This window comes from Monodon monoceros, unplaced genomic scaffold (assembly GCF_005190385.1).
Source record: "Monodon monoceros isolate NGI ecotype Baffin Bay Population unplaced genomic scaffold, NGI_Narwhal_1 Super_Scaffold_5, whole genome shotgun sequence".
In the NCBI taxonomy this organism is placed as follows: Eukaryota; Metazoa; Chordata; class Mammalia; order Artiodactyla; family Monodontidae; genus Monodon; species Monodon monoceros.
Window position 1 is genome coordinate 102,570,785 of NW_021703782.1, and position 21,963 is coordinate 102,592,747.

General features: G+C 49.6%; 1 protein-coding gene across 1 annotated transcript in view; it reads right to left on the reverse strand.

The window, feature by feature from the left end:
* Positions 1 to 500, reverse strand: part of PSMB7 (proteasome subunit beta 7) — a 58,595-nt gene extending 58,095 nt beyond the window's left edge. Inside the window, exon 1 of the mRNA XM_029203706.1 lies at positions 395 to 500. Within this exon, the coding sequence (XP_029059539.1) occupies positions 395 to 456 (62 nt within the window). The 5' untranslated portion in view covers positions 457 to 500. The remainder of the gene's footprint in view (positions 1 to 394) is intronic.
* Positions 501 to 21,963: the final 21,463 nt, after the last annotated feature.

Genomic DNA, 21,963 nt, shown 5'->3' on the forward strand with positions numbered 1-21,963 from the left:
GACCACATTGCGCCGCACTGGCACGAAGAGTTTCTAACAGGGAACTCGGGAGAAGCAAAAACTACTAGCATTTGCTTTCAAGCCCATCTGTTTCACTGGCTCCTCCCAACAGCAAGACTACTGTCCCGCTTTTCTACGAAGGGAGCGTCTGAGTGGGTCCACACCACCACCCCGGAGATGGAGGGTGTCCCAGTGCGCTGGGGAAGTGGAAGAGCCGACCCGGCCTCAGGAGAAACACGCTCAGGCCCTAATTCCCCTGAGTCACAGGTGCCGCGGGCCGCGGCCCCGCCCTCCACCATTCGTTCGGACTTCCCGGCTCAGAGGGCAACCCAACTCCGACCCCGGCACCGCATTCCCACTCCCGCCCCGAACCCTGCCCGGGACATGGCCACACCTGCGGCAGTTTTCGAACGAGAAACCTCCAACCGGGGGCTCATACAATGACACAGCCGCCATCTTTCCCGAAAAAATACTTCCGGGCCGGGGGCGGGAGCAAACGAAAATAGCCATGCACTTCCGGCGCCGCCGGCAACCTAAGGCTGAAGGGGCGGAGGAAACTCCGCGCTCGGGTGATGTACCTTAGAGTTAGGGGCTCCTAGAGGAGCCTGGAGATGTTTGGAGTATAGCACCCCACGTGGCGCGGAGGAGAAACTGACACCCGGAGAAGTCGGGGGGAAAGGACTTACCCAAGGTGGGCACACCAGAGACTAGGCCTCCTGCCCACCAGACCAGAGCGGTTTCTACTGCTAATTCGACTACATGGAGCTTCAGAGACAGAGACACTGAAGTTCCAGGCACAGCTCCACCACCTCCTTGCAATGAGCAAGTCCTCTCAACTGTCTGAATTTGCTTCCTCTGCTGTCAAATGGGGATAATAGCTGCCTCAAAAGGCTGCTGTGAAATGAACAAGAAGCCTGTAAAAAAAGCTGTTCACCATCATTAGTCGTTAGAGACATGCAAATCAAAACCACAGTGCAATACCATTGCACGCCCACTAAAATGGCTATAATCAAAAAGACAGAAAATAACAAGTGTTGGGTGGGATGTGGAGAAATTGGAACCCTCAAACGTGGCTGCTGGGAATGTGAAATGGTGCAGCTGCTCCAGAAAATAATTTGGCAGTTCCTCCCAAATTAAACATAGACCCAGCAATTGTCTCTTCCGTATATACCAAAGAGAACTGGAAACAGTTGTTCACAAAAGCTTGTACACAAATATTTATAGCAGCATTACTCATAATAGCCAAATAATGGAAACAACCCAAATGTCCATCAACTTGAGGAATGGATAAGCAAAATGTGGTACATCCATGCAACAGAATACCATTCAGCCGTAAAAAGGAATGAAGCATTGACACATGCTACAACAGGGATGAACTTAGAACACTGTGCTAAGTGAAAGAAGCCAGGGACAAAAAGCCACAAATAGTATGGTTCCATGTCTATGAAATGTCCTTACTAAACCAATCCATACAGCCAGAAAGTAGATTAGTGGTTATTGGGAGATTGGGGGGAAGGAGAGAATGGGAAGTGACTAATGGATACAGAGTCTCCTTTTGGGATGATGAAAATGTTCTGAAATTAGGTAGTTGTAATGGTCACACAACATTGTGAATATACTAAAAGCCACTGCCCCGCACATTTTTAAATGGTGAAATTTTTGTTATGTTAATTTCAGTTTTTAAAAAGCTGCTGTGAAAATTGAAAATTGTATGTGGAGGACTTCCCTGGTGGCACAGTGGTTAAGAATCCACCGGCCAGTGCATGGGAGACGGGATCGATCCCTGGTCCAGGAAGATCCCACATGCCACAGAGCAACTAAGCCCGTGCGCCACAACTACTGAAGCCTGTGCACCTAGAGCCCATGCTCCGCAACAAGAGAAGTCACCACAATGAGAAGCCCGCGCACCGCAACGAAGAGTAGCCCCTGCTCACCACAACTAGAGAAAGCCCGCGCACAGCAGCGAAGACCCAGCATAGCCAAAAATAAATTAATTAATTAAATTTAAAAAGAAAATTTATGTAGAGAGCATTTATCCTGGCATGTAGAACTTCTCCATAAATAGCTATTATTGTTAATAGCACATTCATTTCATCCTGCCAACAAGCCTCAAAGGTAACTATGTAATTCAACTCACTTTACTGATGGAAATTAAGGTTCATTGACGTAAAGTAACTTGCCCAAATTTACATAGCAAGTAGATCACAGCAGCAATAATTGTGGGCTGAATTAATTTATTCACTCAGCAAATATTTAAATGATTCAATTATGTAATGAAATTATTTGCTCAGCAGCTACTATGTGTCAAGCTTGTTTCTAGGAATGAATGAATGAATGAATGAATGGCATCCCAATCACCCAGAACCGTGCCTGTCACAACTATGTGTTCAATAAATATTTGTCAAAGGTTCAATTCCTTTTCATTACTTCTTTGGGTCTTCTGTGCGACATAGGAAAATGAGGCCTCACCACCCACCCCCACAGGAATCTACTGATGAAGAGGTTTGAGTGTCTCCAGTGTCACCAAGTTTCTGCTTTGGTGAATGTGAAAAGTAAAAAGATGGGCTCTGTTTTAGAGATGTCCACTTCCTGATGAGAGAGGCTCGACTCCATAAGACCTAGACAGGACAGGTCATAATTCAACGTGCTCCGGATGCCGTGAGGGTCAGTAAATAATGATAGAATGAAGGACTGCTTTCACAATGTTCATTACACTCTCTCACACCTGCTCTGGGCTCAGCTTTGAGGGAATGAACACATAGGTGAACCAGATGGAGTTCCTCTTCTCATGTTGTAGATTGAATTGTGTCCCCCCTCCCAAAGCTGACATGTTGAAGTCCCAAACCCCAATACCTCAGGATGTGACCTTATTTGAAGATAGGGCCTTGACAGAGGTAATCAAGTGAAAATGAGGTCATTAGGGTAGATCTTAATCCAGCACGATTGAGGTCTTTTTCAAAGGGGAAATTTACAGACAGACGTTCACACAGGGAGAACACCATGTGAACGTGACAGCAGAGATTAAGCCAAGGAATGTCAGAGATTGGCAGCAAACTACCAGAAGCTAGGCCAGAGGCCTGGAACAGCGCTCAGAAGGAACCTACCCTGACAACACCAACACCTTGCTTTCAGACTTCTAGCCTTCATAACTGTGAGACAATAAGTTTCTTTTTTTTTTCTTTTTTGCCATGCTGTGCAGCTTGCAGCATCTTAGTTCCCCGACCAGGGACTGAACCTGGACCCTCACTGGTAAAAGTGCAAAGTCCTAACCACTGGACCGCCGGGGAATTCCTGACAATAAGTTTCTGTTATTTCTGTTATTTAAGCCACCCAGTTTGTGGTACTTTGTTACAGCAGCTCTAAGAAATGAATACACCTCGTGAGTTCACAGTCCGAGGGAGGAGAGAAGACCCCAGAAAGACTCACAGCCTGGCATGCTAAGGGCTGGGTGGAGGAGGGTTGCTGCAGAAGCCAAGAGGCTCAGAAGGACAGAGTGTGAGCTCGTGGGGTGAGAAGACAGGAGGGATGGACACACAAGCGAAGTCCTGGGGTATGAAGCAAACAAAACCAAACAAAAAGCCCTGGCGTGATTTGTTTTCAGGAAACAGTGATGAACCTGATGCGGCTGCAGCAAAGGGAAGCACGGCAGCCTGCAGCCCCCCAGAGGACAGTGGCAAGGCATCTGTGTCCAGCTGGAGGAGCCAGGGAAGGATGTGGAAATGATTTGTGGTCTCAGTTTGTCCCGGGGCATTTCTCTTCCTAACTGGGTCTCTTTGGTATGGTTTTCACACCCAGAGCTGAGGTGATGGCACTGTCTGTCTTGTGGCTTCTAGAGGTGGCCCAGCAGAGGCAGCTGGAGCCAGCAGAGGGCGACAGAGAGTTTCCAGGCAGCCTGACTCGGCCCCTGAGGCGCGCAGTCCAAGGCCCCAGAAACTCCGCTCAGCCTGGGTCAGGGCTGTAGGGAGGGCAGCCCTAGATCCCCAGCACCCAGAAACCCAGCTTCGGTCTCCCTGTCCAACATGACTGCTGCCCCCTGGGACTGCAGCCCCCTGGACTGCAGCCCAGTCTAGAACCTGGACCCAGACACAGTCCCACTTAATCCCTGGCAGTGCCACCAAAACTGACTGACTAGTAAAGCCACCACTTCTGCTCTGGATCTGGCTGTGTGACCTCAGGGGAGCCATCAGACTCTCTGGGCCTCAGTTTCCTAATAATATAGTAACAACCAACATTCCCTGCATGCCCCCCACAACCTGTTCTAACCACTTTATATACAGGGCCTCACGGTCACCCTAAGCACCTAGAATGTGCCAACACAGAAAACAGATGATCAAGGGACAGACACAGTGCTGCCCTCAGGGAGCTGGCAGTCCCTGAGGACCAAGTATCACTGCCCCACTTTACAGATGAGGCAACTGAGGCCCAGAGAAGTGAAGTCACTGGCTCAAGGTGATAAATGGCACACAGCTAAGTGGCAGAGCCACAATTCAAACCACATGCCTCCCAGCCCCAGACCAGACACAGCTCCACTTCCCTGGCCCCTGGCAATTATAGTCCAGCCGGAACCCAAGCTCCCATGTTCCCGGGGGTTTGCCAGAACAAAAGCAAGGCAAACTCAGCTAGTTCCCAGCTGTGTGACTGGAGGCTGGTCTCTTCATCTCTCATCTGTTTCCTCTTCTATAAAATGAGAGCACATTACAATGTTTCGCTTGCCTTGGGCATACCAAGTAAGAACATGCAGTGTAAACTGTAAAGCATTTTATTCCTTCATTCGTTCATCCATTCATTCATTCATTATTTATTAAACCCTTCCTTGGTGCCAGGCTCTGTGCCACATCATAGTCTTGAGGGGCGCTGGTCTGGGAACTGCACCTCCAGTTCACTGTGCTAAGTGCCCTAAGTGACACATACCAGAGCACAGCCAGGAAACGGCTCCCAAGAGAGCCTGAGGCAGCAGGTGTCAGCACTGAGGCCAGGAGACCAGAGGGTGCATCCCATACGGAGGGTTCAGCTGTGCATGGCCCCTGCGCCAGCCTGGATTTTCCAAGGCCCTGGCAAGCACCCTCCCCCAACCTGCAGGCTGCTAGGAGCCCAGTGTGGGATGGGCCCTGGAAGGCTCACCCCCATCCTCTATCAGGATACACACACATCCGGGGGTGCCCCCACAAGGAGACTTGGCCATCTTCCCATTGCAGGGAAAGCAGCCCATGGTGCTCCCAGTTGCTAAGGCAACTGGGCCCTTGTTTTTCCTTCTTCATAAATAAGCTATAAATAGACAGGGCAAACCTGGGCGCCTTCCTTTGCATGAATTAGAGCAGCTGCTCCCGGCTCCAGGGCGCTGGCACAGCATCCAAGTGCCAAGTCTTGCTGCACAGGCCACAGAAACACAGCTCTGGTGGGAGGGCATGGCAGACACATGGCAGCATCGAATGTGAATTCCCCCCACCCACTCCAGACTCTCCTGGGGCACTTAGTAGATTCTGGGACCCTGCCGAGACCCACTGAATCACAATCATTGCAAGTGGGGCCTGAGATGGGAGTTTAACTACTTAACCCCAGCAGATGAGATGAGCCATGAGTTTGCCCCCAGCTAATGGTGAGCAGGAATGGGCATCCTTCCCTTCTTCCCATCTGGGACGTATGCAAGTCACAAGGAAATCACGAGAATACGTCCCATTATGAAGGGCTTTGTAGGCTGGCTCAGAATCTGGGCCTGTCCCGAGGGCACTGGGGAGCCGTGGGAGGCGTGTAGGCAGAGAAGCAATGTGACCTCTCTTGGAAGAATGGGATTCCCACTTGACAAAGGGAGTTTGAGAAGAGTGTGTCACCCAAAACAAGGTGTCCTGAAGGTTGCTGGACCACAGCTGACAGATGCTTCCTCAAGCCAAGCCTCTGAATATGGACCCCGGATACCTCCCAGGCACATCTAGCTCCACATCTTCACCATGGGCTAGACCTGCCACACCCTCCCACAGTGAGGCAAATGCTATCCCATTCATTCATTCATTCATTCATTCATCCAGGCATCCTTTAAACAAACTCCAGTTCTGTGTCTGGCACTGTGCTGGGCTCAGTAACACAAAGACTCTGCCCTCAAGGGAAACGGATACAGGAAAAAATGTAAGAAAGCTAAAGGACCAGAGGTTCTGATGGAAATTGCACAGGGTACAAAGAGGCTCAAAGGAGAGAAAGAGGACAGCTCCCCAAGGGGAGCTTTTAAGGAAACATGGGATTGTAAACAAAACTAAAAAGATGAGTAGGAGTTGGCTGGCTGGAGTTGCAGGAGGAATGGGTGCTCCAGAAGGAGAGTCTGAGCAGACGCGTGGAAGCATGTTGGACAGCATTAAATGGGAGGGAGTGGGAAGCTGGAAACTCGGCAGGGACCAAGGTAGGCAGGACCTCACATCAGTGCATTGTGAAAATCAACCTGGCAGCTGGCCAAGGGTGGAATGGACAGGGAGGCTCTAGAAACACGCAATCCGGGAGGGAACTACAGACACGGACCAGGGAGGAGGGAAAGAGGGTGGTGTTACTCAAGAAATATTACAGAAGGTCAAACAGGATGTGGTCAGAGGTTAGATTCAAGGAGCAGGGAAAAGAAGGAGTTGATGTTCTTGGGGGTCTGACTTGGGCGGCAGGATGGATGGTGGTGGGAAGGTCCACGTGGGTCCCTGTGGGATATGTTGCATTGGAGGTGTGGGCTGGGGAGAGAGGTGCAGGACAGCAGGGAGAAGGCCATGTAAGTCCCGAGTGTGAATGAGATGCTTCAGGAGAGTGGGCAGAGGGAGAGAAAGGAGCCAGGGACAGAGGCCAGGAACGGTAATGTTTGTCATGCAGGTAAGGATGAGGAATGGGCAAAGGATGGAGAGACACAGCGGGCTGGGAGGCAGGCACTGAGGAGAATGATGTCATAGCCGCCAAGATGGGGAAAGGGGGCTGGAGACGGAGGGAGAATGGCCCAAGTTCCAACAGCCCAGCAAGACGAGGACGGAAACTCGTCCACAAGACCATCAGATCAAGCAAAGATTTTTTTTCTAATAATAATGCTCAGTGTTACTGATGATGGGACAAGATGAGCACTTTCACGTTTGCTTGTGGGAGTGTAAAGTGGTACAAACTTTCTGCAAAGCCATTGGCCAAGATAGTTCAAGATCCCGTACAACAGAGGACCTGGACTAACAACACCATATTGTGCACTTCAAAATTTGTTATGAGGGCAGCTCTCATGCTAAGCAGTGTAGTTTTTTGTATATCAACTATACCCCAATAAAGCTGTTCTTTAAAAAGTAGTTCAAGATCCTTGAAAAAGCTCAGAATATTTAACTCAAAAATTCCCCTCTAGGGACTTCCCTGGTGGCGCAGTAGTTAAGAATCCACCTGCCAATGCAGGGGACACGGGTTCAAGCCCTGATCTGGGAAGATCCCACATGCCGTGGAGCAACTAAGCCCGTGCGCCACAACTACTGAGCCTGTGCTCTGGAGCCTGTGAGCCACAGCTACTGAGCCCACGTGCCACAGCTACTGAAGCCCGTGTGCCTAGAGCCCAGGCTCCGCAACAAGAGAAGCCATCGCAATGAGAAGCCCGCGCACCGCAACGAAGAGTAGCCCCTGCTCGCCAAAACTAGAGAAAGCCCACGCACAGCAATGAAGACCCAACGCAGCCAAAAATAAAACTAAATTAAAAAAAGAAAAAAATTCCCCTCTATGGCTCTATCCTCAGACAAAGATAGGTGTGTGAAGATATTCATTGTAACATTATTTATGATAAACCATATTGGACTTTATAGTGAACTGTATATTGGATATATATTGGATAATGGATTATATACATTGCATATTATAAGAATAGATTCTATATTATAATGAAAATCTGGAAACTGCTTTAATATCAAACAACAGGTGAATGGCTAAATAGTTTATGATGGAGGGTGAGAAACAGGCAGAATACATATGGTTCCAACTTTACAATGTATGTGGGTGTACATTATGTATGTAAAAAAGCCAGTCATATTAACAATAGGCATGATTCCTTGCTGGTAGGTTATCAGGTCATTCTTATTTTCCTCTTTAAGCCTCTGCTTTTTTTTTTTTTTAACTCTCTATCTATGCATTATTTTTTTCTCAGCTTTTTTAATATTTTGAAGTTTTTCAAGTCTTCAGAAAGTTGCAAGAGTAGTACAATGAACCATCCTCCCTCCCTCCCTCTCTCTCTTTCTCTCTCTCTCTACTGAATCAATTGAAAGTCACACAACACTCCCCCCTAAATGCTAGAGGACGAATCTCCTGAAAACAAGGACATTCTCCTACATAAACACAATACCAATATGAGGATTCAGTATTACTATCTAATATTCACTCCACTTTCAATTCCCCCAGTTATCCCAATAAAACCTTTATGATTTTTGTGATCCAGGATCTCATCAAGGATCACACACTGAATTTAGCTGCCTGATAACTACTCCAGCAAAAGTCCCCTAATAACCAGGGCATTCTCCTACAAAACCACAATACAATTGTCACATTCCGGAAATGTAATATGGGTTCAGGATTATTACCTAATACTCTGTCCACATGTAAATCTCCCCAATATCACCTTTATGATTTTTGTGATCAGCATCCAGTCAGGGAGCCCCACTGAACTCAATCTCCATGACTCTTTAGCCTCCTTCCAGCTGGAATAGTCTCCAGCCTTGTTTTATGTCTTTCATGAAGAGGCCAGGCCCGTTCTGAAGAACTGTCTTCAATGTGGACTTGTCTGATGATCTTGGCAGGTAAGCATTTTTGGCAGGAGGTCCTCATAAGTGATGTGTCCTTTCTTGGGGCACCACATCAGGGGGCACTGATATTGGCTTGTCCCATTATTAGGGGTGTTAAGTTTAATCATTTGGGTAAGGTGGGGTCTGCCGGGTTTCTCTATTTGTAAAGCTAACATTTTCCCTTTGTAATTAAAAGGTAATTTGCAGGGGATTCTTTAAGACTGTGCACACAGCCTATTCCCAGTGGTCTCTGGCCCAATGGCATGGCACCCACTGATGATTTTTACCCAAATCCATTTTTACAATGTTGATTATAAGATGCCATTTTCTGTTTCTATTACTCCTCCTCAGCTGTCACTCTTCTAAGGAAGAGCTTTCCCTTAACCTGACTTCTCTGGGTCTTTTTTTTTTAAAAATCAAGGATATTTTTTCAATTTTATGCATTATGATCCATTCTTGTTACTAATCATTTTGATCTCCAGTTGTCCCAAATGTAGCCGTTGGAGCCGTTTCAAATGGGCTCCCCACAAGTCTGAGATCATCTTTGCTTTCTGGCACAATGACATATTCCAGGCATGGAGTGGAGCACTTGCTGGGCCCATCCAGCCCTCTGGGCCACAGAAACAGTCACTCACCTCTGGATTCAGGGGGGACTTGAAGGAGGTCAGCGGGCAGCAAGTGAAGCGGCGGGGGCTGGGTGGACATTCGGGGTTAATTCTCTCAGAACATCAACAGCCGGTGCTTTAATTAATGGCCCCACTCCAGGGGCCCAGGGCCAGGTGACTTGAGCTTAGGAACAGGGCACCAGCCTGCTCTGGCATCTCACTTCACATCCCACTCATTTACTCCTTGCATGCGGAAAGATATTAGTTATAGTACAAAGATGAAGAAAACCTGTGTGTTCTTTCATAACTTCACTGAGGAAAGGAAAAGGCAGGGAATAAATGTCCTGATTTTAGGAGGGAAAAGCACGTGTGCCTGCAAGTGTGTGTGTGTGTGTGTGTGTGTGTGTGTGTGTGTCTGTTTGTCTGTCCCCAGGTTCTCCAGGCCTCTGCATCCCCTTTTTTCTTCTTTATCTTATTTCTTTTCTGGTGGAGGTAGAGTTTGCATACAGTAAAATGAACAGATTTGAAGGATGGGTGGGTTTCAATAAATGTGTAGTCAGCACCCAACCGAATTACAGAACATTTCCACCAACCCCAGAAAGATCCCTCATGTGTCCTCCAGTCAATCCCTCATAAAGGCAACCACTTTCTAGTATCTCAAAATTCCAGAATGTCACACAAACGAAATCATGCAGCAAGCACACCTCCTTTAACTGCCAAGTAAACTGGTGGTGGAAAGCCTGGCAGTGCCACCATTGCCCCCAAAATATTTCCAAGGCTTTCCCGGCGGGGAAAGAGGCGGGACACTGATGGCCCTCTGTGGGTTCTCTCCCCAGATCCCTGCTCCCAGGCTGGTGACCAAGAAGGGGACCCAGACCAAGCTCATTCCCCCACCCAGAAAGAAAATCATCTTCTGTGGCCCAGAAACGATGGCCTAGAAACCCCACTGGACATGGCAGGAGGCTCTCTACCCAGCAGTGAGGCCCAGACACGCTGACGGCCCCCGGTCCCCTGACCGTGGGGACCCCAGGGGGACTGTGGTCCTGTCCATCTGCCAGCAGGAGCAGTGAACAGCGCCACTGGCCAGCCGGCCGGCCTCCTGCATTTCTGCTGTCAATCTGCCCACTGCCCTGGGTTGTTTACTGGAAGCTGGCCTCCCTGCCAGGGTTCAAAGCCCTGGCCCTGGGCACGTCCGTGGCAGGAAGCAGACCGGGCAGTAATTGGCAGCGCGGCTGTGCTCAGAGGCCAGCACTGACCCGGCATCCTCCTCCAGCGTTGCCTTTGAGTCGCTCCATACTGACCTTCCAGGCCTGCAGGGACTTCCTGCTGAATGCCGAGCCCGCACCAGCAACAAATTACTCGTTCCCCAAGAAATCTATTAAAAGGTGGCAGCAGCTTGGGGGCCGGGTGACCAGGGGCCCCCACCACAGAAAGCCTAATGTCTTCTGTTCCCAAGAGCCACCAGCCGACTCTGGCTGAACTCAGAGGGAGCTGAGCTAGAACTCGAAATTTGGGGGCCAAGGGAAAATGACTCAGACACGAGAAGAGGCCACCATCCTTGAGGCCCGTCTATGGCTTCACGAAGGGGGAACAGGTGGGATATGGAGTCCCCTCGACCTCAGATCCTATCTGCCACTTCCACTCTGTGTGACCTTGGGCAAGCCACTTGGCCTCTCTGAGCCTTCCATGCCCATAAAGGAGAGAGAAGCCCACCCCATGGGTTGGCAAAAAGCCAGTGAAGTGCCAGGCACATAACAGATGCTATTCTCTGTGAGTGTTGCTGGATCAGAAGCAGACTGTATTTATTTCATTCTCCAGCTCAGAGAGAAATAAGCTCAGAGTGACCTGCACGTGTGTGCCCACGTCCTGAGAAAGCCAGTGGCCGAGCCATGGGATCACGTGGGGTGGAGCTGCAGCTGGAGGCTCTAGGGGGTGGGGGCAGGACATCTGAGGATGGGGGCTCTTACCACCTCCAGCAAGGCTCTGGCTGATCACTGAGCCATTGGCTGGATGAATGGAACCGGAACCAATGGGTGAATGCCCGCATCATTGGTAGATGCTGTAGGCTAAATAATGGCCCCCCGAAGATGTTGATGGCCCAGTCCCTGCAACCTGTGAAGATGTTACCTTACATGGTAAAAGGGACTTTGCAGTTTCAATTAAGTTAAGGCTCTTGAATGGGAAGATCATCCTGGATTATCCAGGTGGGCCCAGTGTAATCACAGGGGTCCTTATAAGAGGGAAGCGGCAGGCTCAGAGTTGAGGCCTGAGGTGTGAGTTGAGGGAGAGGCATCTGCAATGGACCAAGGTGACATCGAGGCTACAGTCACATAAATTCTGTTCTCTGGACCTGGTTGGGCCCAAACTCCAATGTACTGTTTTCACCATAGGATGAAGTGCTGCTGGGCCCACTGACCTTATGATTTGGAGGATCAAAAAACACCAGCTCACGAGGGACAGCTCAGATCTCATAGCTACACAACGTCCTGTGGTCATCAGTCTCTACTAGGGTCCAGCAGAGTACCAGGCACCGATTTTCTAAGGGTGAGTAGCTCTCTGCAGCAGAAGTCATGGACTTGCTTCTAAACCCTAGTTAAAAGAAATAATTTTTAATAGATACTTTTGATTCATTTGGCAAATTGCCCATTTCGTAAGTGACAATCATTTTAAATTGAACTGGCTTTTGGAGAATTGGTTTTTAGCAAAATGGGTCAGTGCTGGCTTCAGAGCTGACTGGATTCCGGTACACAAAGGATGACCTCAGGAACTCTTTCCTGTTCTTGGATTTGCTCTCTTCTGGGCTGGCTTTGCTTTCACTTGACTTTTCCCTAAATTGTGCCAGAGATGGCCACCATTCGTCTGGTTTGGCTTCCCCAGTTGGAAGAGAATGATTTTCCCAGCAATTCCAGTAGAAGACCACCTGTCTCGTGTGCCCACTCTTGAATGACTCTCCGTGGCCAGGGGATGAAATACCCTGACTGGGTAAGCCTGGGCTACGTACCCACACGTGGAAGGCAGAATTCTAAAAGTGCCTCCTCTCCTGATTTCCATTCTTGGTTATTCAATGAAACACTAACCTAAGTACTATGTGATGGTTGATTTTATGCGTCAGCTTGGCTGGGCCACAGTGCCCAGATGTTTGGTTAAACATTATTCTGGATGTTTCTGTAAAGGTGTTTTTGGATGAGATTAATATTTAAATTGGTGGGCTTTGAGTAAAGCAGATTACCCTCTGTCATGCGGGTGGGTCTCATCCAATCATGTGAAGGCCGTAATAGAACAAAAAGACTGACCTCCCCAGAGCAAGAAGGAATTCTGCCAGCAGATCGCCTTTGGACTTGAACTACATCTCTTTCCCGGGTCTCCAGTCTGCTGGCCTGCCCTGCAGATGTTGGATTTACCAAGCCTCTACAAGCATGTAAACCACTTTAAATTTCTAAAAATAATCTTTAAAATCTCCCCTCCCCCTCACCTTGATATGTGGAATTCGCCTATATAATTAAGGTTACTAGTCAGCTGACATTAAGATAAGGTTACACTGGATTATCTAGGTGGCCCAGTATAATCAAACAAGCCCTTAGAAGCAGTAGAGGAAGGCAGAAGAGGAGGACAAAGAAATGTGGCAGAAAGGGAAGCTGGAGAGACATGAAGCAGGAGAGGGATTTGACCTGCGTCGCTGGAGGAGGCCACATGAAAAGCATGAAGAGAAATGCAGGCAGCCTGTAAGACAAGGACCAGCCTCTGAATGATAACCAGCAAGGACATGGAGACCTCAGTCCCACAACCATAGGAACAGAATCTGGCCAACAGCCCGAATGGGCTTACAAACGGTTTACCCTCGGCACCTCCAGAAAGGGAGGCGACCCTGCCGACACCTTGATTTCACCCTTCTGAGACCCAGAGCAGAGGAACTAACGGAGCCAACCTGATTTCTGATCTACAGAATTGTGAGCTGATTGATTTGTGTTGCTTCAAGCTGCTAAATTTGTGGTAATTTGCCATGACTATAATAGAAAACAAATACACCACCCGTGGAGAATGGGGTGGAGCCAGCCCCTCCCAACACCACAGGGACTGATCATAGAAGTGGGCTCCCCAGATCGGGCGCTGGTCCCAGAAGTGGGGGGGCCTGGGCAGAGTTGACCACAGTGTCCAAGCTGAAAATTGATTCTCCATTGCCCAGCACCCAGGCACCGCCAAGGTGAGGGTCCCACCCCAAGTTTCAGACCAACTTAGGCGAGGGGCCTTAGCCCCTCTGCTTGTGCCCATGGCCACAGCCCCCTACGACAAGGTGGCAGCTGTCTTCTCTGTTCCAGGAATTTCTCCAGCTCTCCCTCCACTCTTCTCTCTATTTGGGGGCTTCTTCAGTTTCCACCCTGCTACTCAGGTGTCCAGAAAACTCCCCCAAGCCTGGCCAGACTCCCAGGTCAGACTTGGAGTAGGTTCCATGTAAACCCCCAGCAATCGTGGAGTAGAATCCCTGGAGCTGAACAGGAGGAAGTAACAGGAGGAAGAGCAGAGCCTTCAGGCCACCAGGCTGCTGGGCATGGCTCCCTGCCTGGCACTGGGCAGGTATTATCACAATTAGTCCTTGTCACGGCTCCACCTGGTGGGCAATAGGATCCTCATTTCTTGGAAGGAAAAATCAAGGCTCAGAGAAGGCGCAAATCCTTGTCCAAGGTCAGTCATCACACTTTTCCGGTTACAAGTGACAGAAACCTAATTCAACCTGGCTGGAGAAAAGGAAGCGTGTGCTGATACGTGCAACATGGAGGTCGAGGGGTGGGGCTGGCTTCAGGTTCCCTTCTGCTCGGGGACTCAGTGAGGTCCTCGTCTCCCCCTGCCTCTCTGTACCTGCATCTCTTCCTGTCTCTCCCTCTTTATCTCTCTCCCTCTTTTTCTTCCTGTCTCTCCCTCTTTTTCTCTCTCCCTCTGCCCACCGCACTCTGGTTCTCCCTCACTCTGTCTCCTATCTCATGAGTGCCCTCCTCTCAGCTGGCTTTATTACCTCCCACTGCATATGGATAGGACAGAAAATGTAGCCTGTGGCAGAAACAGAAGCTTGGTTTTATTTGAAGCAGCAAAGTGCCCAGGTGATAAATGAGCTTTCTCGAACTCCCTTGCAACCAGTGACATGTAAATAGAAATATTCTATAGTACTTCCGGGAAGCTTGTCTATGGGGAGGCAAGCTGACTCAGCTGAAAGGAGCACCTCTTTTTTTTCTTTTTTTTTTTTTTTTCCTGGTACGTGGGCCTTTCACTGTTGTGGCCTCTCCCGTTGCGGAGCACAGGCTCCGGACGCGCAGGCTCATTGGCCATGGCTCACGGGCTCAGCTGCTCCGCGGCATGTGGGATCTTCCCGGACCGGGGCACGAACCCGTGTCCCCTGTCATCGGCAGGCGGACTCTCAACCACTGCGCCACCAGGGAAGCCCCCCAAGGAGCACCTCTTTTATCCTTCTCCCCTTTCTGCCTTCCTGTTGCCTAGAATTATGTGTGTAATGGCAGGAGCTCTGGCAGCCATTTGGGGCCATAGGGTGAGGCTGGATGCCAGTGCCAGTCATATGAGCCCTGAACTGGCCACCATCAGACTTCTTTTACATGCAAAAAACCCCCCCAAACTATTGCATGTTTAACCCACTTTTATTTGGAGTTTTTGTTATATGCAGCCAAACTTAACCCCATGATACGTGACCACCGGCAGCTTCCGCTTCACATCTATCCAACTCAGAAACTCCAGAGTCAGGACCCCTGCTCTTCTCACTCACAAGGCATCTAGTGAACTCTGAATGGCACAGCTAGGGTCACACACTTATGACTAGAGGAAAGGCCAAACCATGTCCCGGGCCCACTCTTGGTGTGCTTAATGTTGCTTGCTCGTTTGCTTTTGAGGACAGCCAGAGTGGAATCACATGAAGGGTGGGGGAGGAGAATTCCCCCAAAGAAGTGGGTGTGCTAGGCACCTAGGAAGTGACAGGTGTCCACTACAGCTAGTGTGTGGTGAACCCCAGTTTGCCTGACTCCCAGCTGGGCACTCTCCACCCTACTCTGCAGGATTTCAGTCTTAACAGAAGGGGCTTCCCTGTCTGACCTCTAAGGAGCAGGACCATGCAGGAGCCCACTGGGGTCGGTCTGACCTCTCTCAAGAAAGTCCGTCTGGAGGCCAGTGTGTGGGGTCAGGAGGGAGATGAGTGTAAGTGTTAGAGTCAGACAGAGTCGAGGTCAAAGCCCATCTCAGCCACTCCAGCTGTGTGCCCTCGGATAAGTTGCTTTACCTCTCTGAGCCTCCTTGCTAATTCCCCCATTTCTGTCTCCAGTCCTGTCTTCACTCCCTCCCTCCCAGCCCTGCACACCTAGAATTCCCTCTTCTTCCTCTCACCTCGTCCACCCATCCTCCTCCAAGAGGCCCACCTCCACAGCTCCTACCACACCCAGCCAGAGACTCAGCCTGGGACATGCTGGCACAGCCTCCTTGATGCCGGCATATTCTAATGTGCCCTAAGGAACAGTTCAACTTTCAGAGTTTCCAAATTACCAAACATGCAAAACAAACAACCTCCACCCAGGCCAGAGCCCTGCCCCTGCACTACTGACCCCCCAACCCAGGGACAGAGGTGGGGATCCCAGGTGGGCCGGGGGCTCAACAACCACCCCTGTTCCCACTCGGGGACAGGGAGGCAGCAGTGTCCAAAAGTCCTGGTTCTCTGTCCCCGGCTCTGGCTGCCTTGAACACTGTGCTCTATTCTCTTAAGGGTGCAGGCAAAGTAAAATGACCTCCGGGGGAGGCAGGTCTTAGAGACTAAGCCCGGCAAAAAGGTCAACATTAATTTTTAAATTATTGACATTATTTCCATTTTTATTATTGAAACATTTCTTGTTATTTTCATTATTAAAGCACTACATGCACAGAAAAACAATAAATGAATGAACTAAAAATGTAAGTCTCTTGTAATTGGAGTCGCGGTCAGAAACAGTCTCTTGCGTACATTCCTGATTAAAAAATAAAGGAGGAAAAAAGAAATATAAACAAACGTGATTCCTCACTTTGTCCTTTGGAGGCAGCTGTTTCTGGGCAGCTTTGTTGCTGTGCTCTCCCCGAGGCCAGAGACTCACCTATCCTCGTGCTGCAGGGACCAGCTGGGGTTCACATCTGTCCTGGACACCCAGCACAGGGCCTGGTGGAGAGTAGGGTTCAGTGCGTTTGTTGGAAGAGGGTAGGAGAGAGGAGAGAGGGATAGAAGGATAGAGAAGGAAGGGAGGGAGACACCCCCACTTACTTGTGACAACAGAGGCGGGTACGAAATCCTGCGGGGATCGGGGGAGAACATCTCACTCTGCCCGGAGAGGTGGGGAAGCAGCCAGTGACACTGAGTCTTGAAGCATGACTAGGAACTTTCCAGAATTTGTAGACATCCAACAGGCAAAGAAACAAAGAGAAGGCAGGGTGAGTGCAAAGGCATGGAGACATGAGAGAACAGGCCGTCTGGGCCTTCGTGGAGAGCCTGGGACAAGCTGGAGGAGGGTTTTGGAGAAGAGAGGGGATAGGAGAGGTTGAGGACATCGGAAAGGACTTCCTGAGCGGGGCCAAGGGGTTGGGACGTTATCCTCCCGATTTCAGGGAACATGCATGGGGTGCTCGGGGAACACGCACGGGGTGCTCACCGAGCCTTGGCTGAACCACGTTAGGAGGCAGGGACCCCAGGTCCAACCACTGGAGGGGCAGCAGCCCCCCGATCCCATCCCCTGCTGGGGCCCCCAAGCAGCTACTCCTCCCCTCCCACACTCCAGCCTGAATGTTTTTCTCTGCACTTGATGAAGTTAAAATAAGCCCTCTCTGGGGTGACTCGCAGGCATTCAAATTGGATTGGCACACAGACATCGAGCAGTTGGTGGCAGGAGCCAGGGGACCCGGAGAGCAGGTTTTCGCTGGAGGGGACATGAGCTTTATTTCCCTCTTGGTTGCTGACAAGGAAGCAGCTGTCCTTCCCTGATTATTTTTACCTCGAGTCACAGACGCTGACGCCGAGCCTCCCCAGCGCCCATCCGCCTGCCAGGGCCAGGTGAAGAGTCCCACTCCCCGGCCCAGCTCAACGGAGAGCCTCGAGCTCCACCTACTGCCGCCTCCACATAGGACCAAGAAACAGCCCTTTGGCTTGGATCCAGACCCTTCCATGCCAAGCTGGGGTCACCGACAGGAGAAGAGAGAGCCAGAGCAGCCTTGAAGAAGATTTGAGACAAAAAAAGGGAAAAAAAAATTTCATAACCAGTTCCCCTCCTCTAACACACTAGCTCCTTCCTTTTTGTTTTACCTCTGACTTTTAGCTTGATGAGACTAAACCTGAATACCACTTTACTGTTACCTAAGCACTTCAAAGTCATTCCATTCTTGAAAAGCCCAACAGGTGGGGGACTTCCCTCGTGGTCTAGTGGCTAAGACTCTGCGCTCCCAGTGCAGGGGGCCCGAAGTTCGACCCCTGGTCAGGGAACTAAGACCCCACATGTCACAACCAAGAGTTCACATGCTGCAGCTAAAAGATCCTGCAACTAAGACCCACACAGCCAAATAAATAAATAAGATTTTTTTTCAAAAAAAAAAAGGAAAAAAAAGGAAAGCCCAACAGGTGGGTGTCATTAGATCCATCTTACAGCTGAGGAAACTGAGGCTTACAGGGGAAGTGGCTTGCCTGAAATCACACAGTAACAGAGTGGGAGAAATAGGATTGGAACCCCAGTCTGTCCAACTTCAAATCTTGTACACCATCCACTGTATTTTCAAGTCTTTGTCCATGTATCAGTTAGTAACGCTCTCAGCAGCAGCTAACAACAATACTTTAAATAAAATGGGGGTTTATTTTCGTTGTTTCCAGGTTGGGAGGCAGCACAATGATGTCATGGACACAGGGTCTTTCAATGTTGCTGCTCCATCATCCTTGATAGGTTGCCTTTTAACATGCTTGCTGCCTCACTGTCACAAGGAGGCTGCTGCAACTCCAGGCATCTTGCCTAAATTCAAGGCAGAATGAGGATAGAGGGAGCGGATGGTGAAAGCTGTGAGAATCCCATTTATCAGTAAAGCAACATATTGCCCTGAATTCCTCCGGGAGACTTTGGTTTATATCTTACTGGTAACATGGCTTCCACAGCTCAAGTGAAGCTGAGAAAGCAAGTATTTTGAGGACAGAGGAGAAGGACAAAGGAACAAATGTTGTGTTGGTCACCAACAGTATCTGCCACAGTCTACACATAGTTGTACTTAGTTACAATTATATCACACATACTTTTTGCTTCCTACTTTTTTCTTTTACTGCTAGGTCATTTGCAGTTTCCTTATCACTATGTTGTTTTTATAATTCTTATTTTTAATGGTTTAATAGTATTTCTTCAAGTGGATAAGCCATAATGTATTTATTGGACATAGTAAGCTTCCAATGTTTTCAATATTATGTATAATATCTTGATGAACATCGTCACGTTCATTTAGGTGGGTGCCTGCCAAACATAAATCCCATACAGTGGAATTACTTGAATCAAAGATGTTAACATTTTTGGTTAATATATTACTCTTTATTTCTGCTCTTATATATTGCTTTATTGATTTCCAAGAGGATTATGCTATTTTATATTATGTCACAGTACCTGGATGTATTGATTTTACCATAACTGCACCTGCACAGAGCATATCACCACTTTTTAAAGGTTTTTACCAAAATTGGTATACTAAAATGATACCTTAAAGCTGCTACTGTTTCTATTCCTTTGATTACAACTGAGGAGGAACACTTTCCCCCATGTATTTTCACTTTGTATTTCCTCTTTGGTGAAGTATACATTCATTTCTTTATCCAGTCAATATCTGGAGTAGGAAACCCATTTTTAAAGAAACCATACTGGTACTGGTTATTACCTCTGGTCATATTGCAACTCATCTTTCCCATCTGATCTTACAAGTTCCTGGGAGGAAGGCAGGGTGTGGAACAGGACCCGAGTCACCAATGAGCAAACTGGGCTCAGGAAGTTCGTGCAGCTACTAACAGGCAAAGCCTCCATCTCCAAGCCCAGCACTTTTTCTTGTACAGTATTGCTCTTTAAAAAAAAAATAAATAACAACTTTATTGAGATATAATTCACAAAGCATACAATCCACTCATTTAAAGTACCCAACTCAAGGGACTTCCCTGGTGGTGCAGTGGTTAAGACTCCATGCTCCCAATGCAGGGGGCCCGGGTTTGATCCCCGGTCAGGGAACCAGATCCCACGTGCACGCCGCAACTAAGAGTTCGCGTGCCGCAACTAAGACCTGATGCAACTAAACAAATATTTATAAATAAATAAATAAAGCGCCCAGCTTAATTGTTTTTAGCACGTTCACAGAGTTGTGCAACAATCCCCACAATCAATTTTAGAACATTTCATCGCCCCCAAGAGAAAACTTGAACACACTAGCTATTCACTGTCACATCAGGTAGAGGTAAAAATATGTTTAAGCCTGGAGAAAAGAGATGGATGGGGTGGGCAGTTCGAAGAAAGCAGAGCAGACAGGCTGTGCCATTGGACTTGCTCCGTGACCACAGGTCACTTCTCCCCTGGCTCTGGGTTTCCTCCTAATACAAATAGAGCGCTCACTGTGTCCAGGCTCCAGGCCACGTGTGTCACAGATGTTCCCGATCGCTCTCTCTAACGTGGGGTGAGGAGCCCCACTTTACAGAACAGGGAAGCCAAGGCCAAGAGCAGAGACATGTAGCCATTCACGTCCCTATGCTGGTTGGTGGCAGAGAGGGGCCTGGAGTGGGGGGGTGGGATTCGGGAGGGAGTCTGACTTTGAGCTCAAGGCCACTATATCAGCTGCCTCCGCCTCCCTGCTTCTGGAGCTGCCCCAGTGACAGGTGGAGCCCAGTGGGGAGGGGGAAAGAGGGGCATCTCTTTGTGCACTGGCTGAGGAGGGCCCTAAACAGGTTGGCACTAAATAGTTGTTTCACCAATTGTGTGGCCACAACTGGTGGTGTGACTGTCAGGCCTTGGGAGCCATTAAGCCAAGTCCTCTTCCCACTGCCCCCTACACCAACCCCCGGGCACACACTCACATGCAAACCTTAGGGTCACAAGGTGTCTGTCTGGGTGTGTCTAGATCTGTGGAATCATTCCTTCTGTCCTTCAACAAACACAAAGTGCTCTCTCTGTCAAGCTTTTCCCGGGTGCTGGGGGTATAGGGGGAAGGCAGGCAGTTCCCTGGCTTTTGTAGGGATCTGGGGGCTCCTGAAACAGTTTAGGATGGAGGGAAAGAATCCTAGAAGGTCTAAGTGGACACCTGAAGGATGAGTAGAAATGAGTCAGAAAGGACTTGGAGGTGGGGTATTCCTGCCTAGTCTTGGGGAGAGGGAATAGCACGTGCAAAGGCCCAGGGGTGAGAATGGCAAAATGTTCAGTCTGGTCACAGGCTGGGCCACTGAGTGAAGGGGAAGAGGCACAGTGAGGGAGGAAGGAGGGCAGAGATGGGTCATGTTAGCCATGTGTCCAAGGTTGGACTTTCTCCTGGGGCATCAGGGAGCCACAGAAGGGTTTGAGCAGGGTATGGAAATTTTAGAGAGCCTGCTCCGACTGCCCAGTGGAGAAGGGGTTGGGGCAGGTAAGAGGGGAGGCACAGCTGGTTCTGGGCCTGTCCGGGTTTCTCAGGACCCAGAGTAGGCAGGGGTCGGGAGAGAGGAAGGGACTTGGTCTGTAGAGCAGAAGCCCATCCTCCCCAGAGAAAAATGACAATAGGCCCAGGTTTTGGGGCTCTCCCAACCCCAGTACTCACACAGCTCTTCTCACAGCCACCTTCTATGTCCCTGAAAGGAAGGAGTGATTCTCCACATTTGGTGCAAGAAGACATGAAGCAGAGAGACTCGCCCAGGTCACATTAAAGTTGGTTGATGGCCAAATCCCAGTTGTGTGGGGTCTGTTGTAACCCCAAAGTGAAAACATTCCGGCTGCTGGCTTCCTCCTTCCAATATTCCTAGCCCTGGACTATGGACAGTTTGGCTGAGGGTCTGGCACAGGGCCAGGCCCCAGGAAGAAGGAAGGACCCTGGCTGTCCTCATCGCCCCTGCCCACCCTCCGTCATCCCCCCACCATCTACACGGACAATGAGCCTCAATGGCCATCATTCACCCACGGCCTCCGGGCCTTGTCTATGGAGACAAGAGGCCTGTCAGAGCCGCCTGCCCATAACGCCCATGAATGGCCCCCGGCTGCCGGTAAGATAGTACCCAGGCTCTGGGGAAGCAAGATGAGGCAAAGTCACAGCCCCAAACAGTCCCAGAATCCATGGAACACACCCACACCCTCATAGTACTTGGCCATCTCCAGGAGTGACTCCTGGGAAATGTGACCCCAAGGAAGGGAAGGAGTGGGATGGGGGCCCCAGAGGCAGGGGTGTTGCCAAGGATAGGAAGGTCATAACACGTTACAGGGGAGAGATTTGGGATGGGACAGGAAGGCAAGGAGCACCAGAAGGCATAAGAAAGTGGCTGGGAGAGTTGGGGTCGACACAAAGCCCACCCACCCACAGAGAGAAAGAGCCTGGCTTAGGAGGCAGACCTGGGATCCACCTCTTCCTTGCTGTGT